The 11,971-nt window shown below is 43.1% G+C and overlaps 1 protein-coding gene across 1 annotated transcript in view; it reads left to right on the top strand.

Annotated features, from left to right (window-relative positions):
* The first annotated feature begins 8,537 nt into the window (after positions 1-8,537).
* MTUS2 (microtubule associated scaffold protein 2) overlaps positions 8,538-11,971 on the top strand; it is a 160,814-nt gene continuing 157,380 nt past the window's right edge. The window contains exon 1 of the mRNA XM_042839303.1: positions 8,538-11,080. Coding sequence (XP_042695237.1) covers positions 8,804-11,080 — 2,277 coding nt within the window. The 5' untranslated portion in view covers positions 8,538-8,803. The remainder of the gene's footprint in view (positions 11,081-11,971) is intronic.

Here is an 11,971-nt window from a genome sequence, read left to right as displayed (position 1 = left end):
GGGAAGAGGATTGTTCTGTTTGGGTAAGTAGAAAGTGAGACTACGATAAGGTGAGGTGTGCAGTTTAGAGCAAATATCCTTTTTTCCTTAGGCTGAGCCGCTGGCATGTGCTTGCTAGTTTTCATTCAGTGTTTCTGGTATGCTTGCTAGTTTATATTTTCTACAGTCAAAAGATGCCTGATGCACAACTTCAAGTGCTATTCAACTAAATAAAAAAAAGTAAACATGAGTATAAAGATCTTAAATCCTATCATTGTGTTACATATCTTTTCTGTTGAATAATGTGGGAAAAATTCCCAAAGCAAACACTGGAAATATTTCTCACTTTATTTATACGTGTAAGGAGTGCATGGTGATAGAGTGGTAAATAGAAAGGTGATAGAATGCTGAAGCTGAGTCAGATTTGTGGTGATTTATGAAAATGAGGCTGCAGCCTTTTGACAGAAGAATTGCTCCAAGTGTTTATGAGCAATAGATATACTAAGCAGAACAAATGTAATTGTTTACGGAGCCATGGTTGCTGATGTACTTGTACTACCCTTTCAGGATCAGTAGCAGCGGGAAGGTAATGCATTAGCTGTGCTTGACCTTTCCAAATAATCAGATTTTGCTTTTTGCTTCCTGTGCTCTGAGATGGGAACTTGCTTGCTGGTCTGTCCTTGCTGAGCCCCAGCCACTGTGGACACGAGGTGCATGGGGTGCAGCATGAGGCTCCGGCTCCTGGATTTGTAGGGCAGCTTCTAGGTCAGTCAGTGCCTTGAGTGGCATAATTACAGACATTCCTTCTGCCTTCCTGGCAGCTGGAATTACTCCTAGAAATCTGCTGTGTGTGCTTTACAGAGCCTGCTTGGATGGTATGACAGTAAAAATGCACTGAGCTGTTGAGTAGATGGTTTTAACTGGTGTAATGGGGGTCCTTTAGTGCAGAGTCCGGTCTAAGCTCTACCATAGTTTTGGTTTTGTAACTGCTTCTTTAAAACAGGTTGGCACTGCTTTTTACATTAGGTCTCAAGTTGCAAGGAAAAATATTCTGAAAATGTAGATCAAACTAATTATAGGAATGTTTTTTTTTACCAGAGTTTAAGGGCGTGCACAGCCTTTCTGATAATCCTTCTCATTTCCTTTGGTTTTTACAGATGGGTTGCCTCAGTATATCTGCAGTAATGCTTTTGAAAGTTTAACAGCATTACAGAGCTGGTGGTGGTTCAAACTTCAATGTGCAAACCTGGCAAACTAAAATTAGGGTCCTGAATTCATCTTTAGGTGTTCGGTCAAGAGCTGCTGCATTTACTTACCATTGGTTTCAGAAGAACTCAGAAAATGATGGGGAAAGGCAGCTTACCCTTGGCTACACTTGAAGTTAAACTGAGCTCAGCACCGGTTGTAACTGCTTTATCAGCAGTGGGGAAATCTGCTGGAGTAGACAGAGCTTCTGAGTTTCTGGTTTTTGCTCAATAGGAAGCAAATGTATGAACTTTTTTTGGTGTTTGTTATAACTAAATATATTTTTTCTGTCTCCCAGCTGTTTTTTGGAAAGCAGGAAAGATTTAACAGTCTTAGCAAAAAAAAAAAAAAAAAATCATTTTGGAAACATTTCACAATCCCCCTTTCTGTGTCAAGATGTTGTGCTGTACAGAAATTAAGTGGCACTGTGGGGCTCAGCACATCCACCGTCCTGCTGCTGCAGATCTCCCAATAAGCTGCAGTGTGGGGTTTTGGATGGAGGATGATGTTGTATGCTGCTGGCTGGGGCTTCAGGGTGACAGTGCTCAGAGAGGGGACAAGCAGATCCCTTTGCTGCTTCTTCCCGTCTCATCTGATGGAGAACAAGAGGCAGGGGTGTGTCTGCCACCTCTGCCATTGTCTCCTATTTGTATTAGCAGCACTTCATGCTTTGCTGATAATAGTACTGCCCAGAGGCAAGGAGATGCATCCACAGAGGCTCTGCCAACAGCCAGGGGCAAAAGGAGGAGTGCAGAGTTGTCTCCTCATGTCTGGGCTCAGCGCCAGGGCAGTGTACACGGGTGAGCCAAGCTGTGGCACCACAGACTTGGTCTTTCTGCTGACGTTTGGCTCCACTTGTTTGGGAGGAATCAGTTTTTGTCTTGACTGTTCTTTCCTCCAAGAAAACTCATTCACTGTTTTCTTTCTTGCTGTTTTCATTTGCTCTGCAGTGATAGATTTCTCTCCTGTGGCCCTTTGTTCAAGCCTTTCTTGTACTGCTTGTCTTTGCTTGTGACTGTGGCATTATGGACTTGTGTGGACAGCAGCTTTCAGTGATGGCTTTCCTTGCCTGATTTACCAGCTTTACAACTAAACCAGCAAGTATGCCTGCGTCTAACACCATCTCTCTTCACAATGGTTTTCCCTGAGGTCCTACAGTTTGTTCTCCTTTGAAGTCCTCAATTGAGTGGCATTGTGCCTCAGATAGCATGATCTGTACCTGTGCCTTTAACCAGGTGCAGTTACATGAAATGGAAATTAAACCAAACATTTGCTGGAGTTTAGTTACTGTGGTTATCAATCAGCTTCATGATCGCCATTGCTAAGGCAATCAGAGACTTCTGCTTTCTGGAGGGGATCTGATTGGCAGTATTGCTTAGATTGGAGTTTGTTATCTTACCCAGCAGTGAATATTAAAAAGCAAATGGAAATGAAAAAAAACCAGAAGTCTTGCAAAACCACAGCTATTAAGGTTTATGCCTTGTGGAGACTTGATTGATGTTAATAATTAAAATAATTTGTTGGTTTTGATAATGAGAATCTTTAATCCCAAATCCCTTACTCCTTTGAAATAGCAGTAAGCAGGATCCTCTCCATACAGAACGCTCTGGGAATTTAGTCCTCACAGGTAATAAATTATTAGGGTAGCTCCTCATGCTTATATTACAAAATGCTTTTAACAAAAGAAGCATGCATTTACAAGTTTCGTACGAAAAGGAGATAATTTATGTACATTATTTGGTAAGATTTTTGGTCTCTTTACAGTTAAGATGTACTGATCCCCAGAGTTAAGTGGAGATAAGTTAAGGAGACGTACAAAGATTTATGTCTTTGCATTTCCACGGCCAACAAAATGTAGCACTGGACATTTAGTAGTTGATTCTGGTGGTGGGAAGGACCCATCTGAACACTTCTCAGCAGTTTTCAGTGGTGTCACCATCTTGTTTGTGTGGGCTGAGCTTTCAGGAGCTCAGGAGCTTGGCAAAGGACGATGCCCACAAGTTTGCCATAGCTGGCATATTTGGTGTGCGCAGTGTGCTTCATGTGATGTGAATATAGGCAGGAAAATCAAAATGCTGACCCAAGAAAAAAACTGACAAGGAAACATGTCCTCATAGGCTTAGTGAAAGCAAGAAGCCGAGCGCTCCACTGTGTTTGTTATCACACAGGTATTGAGGAAAAAAATGTGTAGATGGCATAACGTTTGTATTTTGTACAGGACAGCCTCATCCAGAGTGACAGTGCACTGCATGCACTGCTTTCACACTTCCCTTTTAAAAACTTTAAAATGAATTTGATCTTCAAATATTATTTTAAACTGTGAAATACATAAACCTGTATTTTAGCCAAAAGTGAAACGTAACCAAAAAGCTTTGCTTTTGCATGTGAAACCTGTTATTCCTTTCCATTAGTTATTTTATATCCAGTTTTTATATCTACATTTATACAGATAGAACATAGGCCATTTTGTAAATAATGAAAAGACTAAAATCTATTGGCTGTAGAGGCATTAAAATCACTAGAACTTTGAAATTCTGAATTGTAGCAGAGCCATACTCTACAGAAGCCACTCATCTTTACAGATCACTTCAGTTTTACAAGCAAATAAGAATTACCTTCCCATCATTTTCCAGTGTGTAAAAGCCTAGCATTTGATTCACTGTTTCTCTTCTCTGCCTCAGTCTGAACTGCTCTTCTAGCAGAACGCTGTCTACTGAACAGTCTTCTTCACAATACGCACCAACCTTTCCATCAGCAGTTGGACTAGATGTTCTTAGAGGTCTTTGCCAATCTTAATGATCCTATGATTCTGTGAGTAGGAACCATTGGGGAGGGTATCCAAATGTGAGTTCTCAGCCTTTCAAATCTCATTAACAAAATTACCACGTGCTCAGGTGAATGCTTCTTCACCACTTTTAATTAATTCCAGTTGTATGTTACCCACTCCAAGGAGTTCGTTGGCTTATTTATTTATTTATTTATTTATTTTAGTGTCCTTGTATCAGATTTCAACTTCTTTAGCCATTGGAGGAGGTTGTTCATGATGATTTGGACTTCTCTGGAAAACATCCACACTTCCTTCCCTTCCAGCACTGTATTTCAGGTTGGATATTATGAAGAATTTCATGTCAGAAAGAGTGGTGAGGCACAGGAACCAGCTGCACGGGGAGGTAGTGGAGTCACCATCCCTGGAAGAGATTGAGAACCGTGGAGATGTGGCAGGGAGGGATGTGGTTAGGGGCATGGTGGGAATGGGGTGATCTTAGTGATCTTAGTGGTCTTTTCCAACTTTAATGATTCCCTGATTCTCTGATGCTGTTTGCCCCTTCTGTGGGGCTCAGTTCTTGCAGCCCTGGCTTGAGATGAGTTGGTATCTCTTCTTCTGGAGAATCTCCACATAGAATGCTATCGGTGTTCACAGCAGATGTCTCAGGAGACAGTTCTACATTTCAGGAGATTGTTGTTCATCCACTTTTCTGTAGTAACTGCATCTCTTTCACACCTTATACAAATGTATTCCATCAGTCTTCTTCCTCAATGGCTGGAGAGGATTTCCCCTGCAGGATCAGGTGGCTGATGGATGGCTGCTGGCCTCCCCCTACCTGGTACAAAACAACTGTGTTATTTTTTCATGTAGGCGCAAGTGAGAATACAGAGGCGCAGGTTCAGTGGAAATGGTTAATAAGGAATTCAGGTGCTTCTCCTACACTTCTTAGTTCTAGAAATCAGACAGAGCAATCAGCCTAAGCTGTTCACAACGTTAGTTGTACAACTACGTGTTTTCCACATATCTTGCTGTAAGTATTCTGGTTTAATTTTCAGTACCCGAATGTGTAAGCAGCTGTGACGGTCAGCACCAGGAAGTGTTTCTACAAGAGCCATACTTCTCAATACGTTTTGCATTTTATTTATTTCACTCCAGTTCTACTTTTTTGCATGCTCTGATAATTCTTTTGCTTATCTCATAATTATACTCATAATTATTACTGCTCTGTTTCTGTGGCAAATCAAAAACAATAATGCTGTACCATTATTTTTTTTTATTCAGTGCCTACTGAGGATAACATCTTCAGCATTATTCTTACATTCCTCGTTTTAACAAAACAAAACAGAATATCTACTGTTACTATTAGGAAGTAGGTTGTTGCTTTCGCTTTCCTGCCAGCTGTTTTACCATCCTGAGCTCTACTGCTCCAGTTCATGTCAGGGGGCAGACACCAACCAGCTTAGCTTCCTCTTCTCCTTGGTGTCTCCAGAGGGTGGGGTGGGACCTGTGGGCTAAATGTGGCTTGAGATGGAGCAGAATGTATGGCAGAAACTGCAGAAACTAGCACAGGGAAATAAAATCTTGTATACCTCTTGACTTGGTCTAGATAGACGTCAGCAAAGCATTCTACGCTGTCTCCCACACTATTCTCCTGGAGATGCTGGCAGCCAATGGCTTGGGCAGGTACACTGCTCAGTAAAAAACTGGCTGGAGGGCCAGGCCCAGAGGGTGGTGGTGAATGGAGTTAAATCCAGTGGTGCTCCCCAGGGGTTGGTTCTGGGGCCTGTCCTCTTCAGTGTCTTTGCTGATGACCTGGATGAGGGCATTGAGTGCACCCTCAGTACATCTGCAGATGACACCACGTTGGCAGGAGGTGCCGATCTGCTTGGGGGTAGGAAGGACCTACAGAGGGATCTGGACAGGCTGGAATGCTGGGATGAGGCCAATGGGTTGAGGTTCAGCAAGATCAAGTACCGAGTGCTGTGTTCAGTTTTGAGCTCTTCACTACAAGAAAGACATTGAGGCCCTGGAGCGTGTCCAGAAGGGCAGCAAAGCTGTGAGGGGTCTGGAGCACAAGTCTGATGAGGAGTGGCTGAGGGAACTGGGATTGTTCAGTGTGGAGAAGAGAAGGCTCAGGAGAGACCTGAGAACCTTTGAAGGTCATCTGGCACAACTCCTCTGCAATGACTGGGAACACCTACAGCTCCATCAGTTGCTCAGAGCCCCATCCAGCCTCACCTTGAGTGTTTCCAGGGACCACCTCTCCAGGCAACCTGTGCCAGTGCCTCATCGCCCTTATTGTAAATTGTTTTTTTCTTATATTCAATCTAAATGTCCCCTAAAGGAGAGGGGAAACATGAGCTGACTGCCCTTAGCTTCCTTTCAAGCCTATCAGTGCCCCTTCCTACCTAACCAGAAAGACTAAAATAGATATGCTCTGACCAGTGAAGAGCAGCTACAGTTCAGCTTTCACACTGAATATGGAAATTCTGTTGTTTTCATTTTGGGAAAAAGAAAAAGAGAAGCACACGCACACACACACACACACACACACACACACAAAATCCCTCCAGGACCCCCAAAACCAATGCATATATTTAATTTAATAAATACTTTTTAAAATTTGTTTTTAATGTGGAAAAAAGGACAGAGTGAAGATGTAGCTTAAAAGTCCTACTTTAAAATGTTTTGAGGATGAGATCTGTAATACAATTCCATGGTGCTGAAGCGAAATCCTTACTACTGTGTTCTGTTTCATGTATTCATTTAATTAGCTGTTGTTTGCCAAAGAGATGGAGCTATGCCAGGAGCCCAGAATCAAGACTCATGCAAAATGTGTGTGTGCCTCATGGAGAGAAAGCAGGTCTGAGCTCAAAGGCAGTTATTGTGAGAGAGCTGAATGACTGCAAGGTTGGCAGGACCCACTCATAGCAGGTGTCAGAAACATGAGCTCAGCCTTGCACCTAGACTCTGTACACAGAGCAGGGCACTTAATCAGTACTTCTAATTAGAGTCCCTGTGAGTGCTTGATTAGAAACTCAGCACTGCTGGGAGTGTTGCAGGTGCTTTGAATTCTGTGTACTGTGGACACATTCTGATTTCCATTGTCCATATTTTAGTTGTAAAGAGTACTGAACTACTCAAGAAATACCTGAGAGTATTTCAGATCTGAGATATCTGAGGCACAGCATGGACAGAAGATGAAGACAGTCACCTAATGAGTGGGGATGAGGAAAAGACAGAAGCATTTAATGCTTTTTTTGCCTTAGTTTGTAATATTAATGCTACCCAGTCATTGAGTTGAAGAATCATGACTGTGGGAATAAAGACTTTCCATTCACCAAAGTTGTGAGTATCAGCTTATCATTCACAAGTCCATGGGGCCTGATGGATTCACCCTAGAATACTGAAGGAGTAAGCAGATGTTACAGCTGGACTCCTCACAACAAAGTACCAAAGATCTTAGGAGTCTCGGGAGGTCCCCACCATCTGGCTGCTAGCTGCCATCATACCCATCTTCAAGAAGGGCATGAGAGAAGACCCAGAAAACTATAGGCCTGTGACATTACTAAGGCAGGACTTTCCCTTTGAGCCCACGCTGACTGTGCCTGGTATGTGGTAATTTGATATCCTACGTGCTGTAACATTGCTGCTTAGGGGATGGAGGGGATCTGATTACTTCATGGATGTAATCTTTCTGGGTTTTAGTAAGGCTTTAATACTCTTTCTCACAGCATCCTTCTGGACAGACTGGCCAGCTGTGAGATGAACAGGTTTGTGTCATGCTGAGAGATGAACTGGCTGCAGCTCAAAGGGCTGCAATGAATGGGGCCGCATTTGGCTGGAAGCTGCCACTGGAGATGTTTCCTAGACTCAGTTCCAGGGCCAGTTCTGCTCAACATCTTCATGTGATCTGGATGTATCCTTAGCAAGTTTGCTGGTGGCACTAAACTGGGAGATGCCAGTTGAATCCCTGGCTGGAGACCAGCTCAGCAGAAGGGACATGGAGGTGCAGGTGACAGCAGCTCAGCATGAGATGGAGCACAAGCAGAGCGGTGATTTGTGCAGGGCAAAGGAAGAAACCCACAAATATCCCCTAATAGATCTGGAATTTTAATACTTACTTCTTATCTCTACAGGAGTGCTTTAAATGCTTCAGTAGCAAATCTCGGTGCAATAAGTGAATTGTTATTGCAGTATGAAATTGCTCAGAGCCTTGATGTGGGATTCTGTCTTCACTTAGCTGTTTATGGCTATCAACAGTTTTAAGTCTGTGTCTTAAAAGCAGTACTAACTGCTCTTCTAACCAGGACAGTTTTAATCATTTCTTCTCAAGTCAGAGATCTGGGCTACATTAGGAAACTTTGCTGGGGGCAAAGCTGTGGCTGAAAGAGAATCTGAACTGTTTGAAAGCACTCCATTCTGGAAGTTTGCAGATTTTAACTTTATTTTTAGTTAGTATAATTCATGACATTGATGTGATGTTGTCTGTTTTTTTTGTCTTCTCATAGGTTGGCTGGATTAACTGGCTGTCATTCAGAGGAAACTTGACAGATCTATTTTGCTTTCGTTGAACCTCTCTACTGCACGTCATAAGGATTTCCTGGATCCAGAAGTTGCACTGAAGGCAACTGAGCAGCACAAAAATGTGACTTTGACAAGAGACTCCGAGCTCTCCGCTGAGGAATTTCTTACTGATCAGTTTGTAATTTCAACCTATAACTGAAGCATGTACAGTAGTTAATCTGATAGGGGAAAAAGGCTTTCTCGTTACCTACAGCTGCCGAAAAGGCAGTCACTGGAAGCTTCAGAATGAGTGCTCCATTAATCCCAAACAAGTCATGTTACTCCCAGCTTCAGGACAACCGCAGTGAAATAAAAAATAATAATGAAAGCACAGTGAGCGTGGGGGATAGCAATGCCAACCAAATCATGGCAAAAGTTAGAACCACGGAAGGAGATATCAAGAAACAGGGTTTGATGGATGAGGGTGGAAATGTACACTCCGGAGGATCAGAGAGAGTTACTCGTCTGGATACAGAACAGAATAAACTGGTGTTCAAAGACTCTCGGACCTGTAACACCAGTGTACAGGAAAGTAAGCTGCCCTCAACCACAAGCAGGGAAATAGGGAAGGACAGCAGGACCAGCGAAGCTAAGGATATGGCAAGGCATATCAGGATTAGCCGAGGACAAAGTCTGTCCAATTTAAAAAGCAGCACAAACGATGCTAACCTGGAGATAATTTCGAAAGGTGATGTTGACTTCACCCAGAATTTTCCTAGGGGTAAAATGTCCAAGACTGTGGAGATGGAAAGAATAAAAAGACTGTCTTTGGGCAGACCCAGTAAATTTTCTCCTCAATCTGAAACGCTTACGAAAGAATGTGTTGGCCGCGTGTCTTGTAAACGTCTGCTTTCCGCATCATTGGATTCCATTGACCGGTCACACCATTTGATTGGAAATACAGAGAAATCACAAAAAACTTCCACAGATCATTTTCTCGGGATGGTGTTTCATCCACTCGACAATACCTCAGAGGAAAATACTGTCTTTTATTCTAAACCATCTACCTCAGGGAACAAGAAAATAAGCAAACCAGAAAATGTACCAAATGTTAACACTGAAAGCACACTGCATACTTCTCATACCAATCATCATTCAGCTGTTAAGCCCAGTGAGATTGCTAGTAAATCAGAAGCACAATTAAGTCAGGGTGATAAAAGTAAGAAACTGGAGCTTAAGGCTGTGCCATCCCTACAATCTAAAAACACATGTCAACAAAAAATTGAGAGAATTATGGTGATAGAGTTTCTGGGATGTAAAAAAGATGGAAGTAGAACAGTGAAAGAACAGAAAGAGTCTGGATCTGACACATCAACATTTCCAACAACACATTTTCAAGACATCAGTGATAAAGCAGAGGATCCCTCATCAAATCAGGCTGTAACCTCTTCTGACGACAGATTACAAAGTGATAACTTCACCATCCATGGGGAAGGAAGAGGAGGCCATGACAGTGAGAGTGGGGCAGTGACCCAGGTTAGTGAGGAAGACAGAGAAGTGGAAACAGTATTCCCAGTCACCTGCAATGGTAATTCCAGTAGCAAAGTGACACCTAGAAAAAATGAAAATTTACATGAAGCTGATGCAGGTTGTGCTGGAACAGTTGGGGAACAGGCGTCTCTTATACATAACATGAATCTACCTGACAGCAAACCCTTGCAGGTCAATGAGAATAAACTGACGCTGGCCAAAAGAAGCACTGAGGATGCTGCCGTGTCTGCTTCTGATCTCTCTGAACAAGACAGAGTGTGCAGTGCAGAGACAGTGTCAAACCAACAGCCTGACAACCATGTCAGCGATGTGGAAACCTTCTCAGTTCCAGGTAAAAAGGCAGCTCCTGCACAGAAACATCCTCCAGAAGAAGCACTGGAGAGCTCTAAGGTTTCAGCAAAGGCTGACACCTTTTTATGTGTTCCAACTCCTTTGCGCCCGGTGGCAGTGCTGGATGTTAATAGTCAGCCCACGCTATCAAACAGTAATTTGAAGGACCTTTATGCACTTCCCACTGACAAGCTGTCACCCTCCTCAATCCTACCTCCTGTTGACAGTACGGAGTTGATGAACATATCCCCCAAAGTGCCTATAAAGACTGCCAGCAGCAGTGCAATCCCCAAACCTATCCTGGTCCACTCCAAGGGCTCTCTTGCAGATAAGCTGGATGTGGACAGTGACTGCAGTGAGAAACTGGAAGAGAGCATGGAGGTGAAACCGGCCATACCCAAGCCCAAACCTGTGAGACCTAAAATAATCACATACATCAGAAGAAACCCTCGTTCAATAGAGCAGCTTGACCCTTCATTTGCACCAGCAGGGCTGCCGTATGGTACTGCAGCATGCCCTGTGCCCATCTCCACAGAGCAGAAGGCATCCAGTGGAGGGGAGGGCAAGGCCCCCAGCATCCTGTACGACAAATTTAAACCTGACCTCCAGAAGCCAAGGCTCTTCAGTTCTGGACTGGTGGTGTCAGGAATTAGGCCCCCAGCACATCACTTTGGTCCAATGGGTGAGAAGTTTCTGCAGGAGGTAAGCAGGTGGCTTTGACACTTTTGTATGTCAGGTGGTGAGTGTTTGCTTACTTGTTGCTGCCAGATGTTAGTTCTCAAACCTTAAAGAAGTAAATCCTGAAGCAAAGCAGTATGTGATGATTAGAAATAAACGTAACATTTTCTGGCACTGACCTTGATGTGGTGTCTGATCTGTGACTGGAAGTTGTCACCGTGTTCCTCCAGCATTTTCCAGCATACCAGTCACCTCCTAGTGTATAAGTAGAGCTGTTTAGATAGGAGAAGGCATGCTGTTTGAATTTATCCTTAAATGGAACTTCCGTTTTTTTCCAAAGAACATCTTTGGAAAATTAATGTAATTTGCCCACAGAGACTTTTCCTCCTTAATGGGAATCTTGGCAGGTTTTTGCACTCGGAGCATTAGCAGTCCATATGCATTCTCTTCTGTTAAACTATTACAGAAAAACAGGAACTGTCAGATTTCATTAGAATATATACTTCAGGTGGGAAAAGATTTCCTTTTGACTCATCTTAAGCAGTGTGCTCTATTGCCTAACATCTTAAAAAAAGAAAACTCCTTTCCTTGGAAATTCTTCCTCAGCAGCCAAAAGGTAATGGAAGTCCCTCTGCCCACTTCTGAGCCCTTAAATCTGGTTGTGTTTCCACAGCCCTGTAAGCCAGGCAGAAGTGCTGGCTCCCTCCCATCCCTGCTGGGAGGTGAGCACAATGGTTGATGTTGCTTAATAGATGATGAAAGGACAGGGAGAAGGGGGTTATGTTTAGGGCTTGAGTCTACTGCTTTGGACCTGTGCTAGTTAGCTCAACAGACAAGCTTTCTAAGTAAATACCAAAAATCCCACAACTGTATTTAATTTGAACCAATCCTAAAGTTAAAAAAAAAAAATAAATA

This window comes from Centrocercus urophasianus, unplaced genomic scaffold (assembly GCF_019232065.1).
Source record: "Centrocercus urophasianus isolate 14NV4802_14NV808 unplaced genomic scaffold, USGS_Curo_1.0 seq_9, whole genome shotgun sequence".
NCBI classification, from domain to species: domain Eukaryota; kingdom Metazoa; phylum Chordata; class Aves; order Galliformes; family Phasianidae; genus Centrocercus; species Centrocercus urophasianus.
Note: the sequence above shows the minus strand (reverse complement) of the source record. Positions and strands in the feature narration are given on the sequence as shown.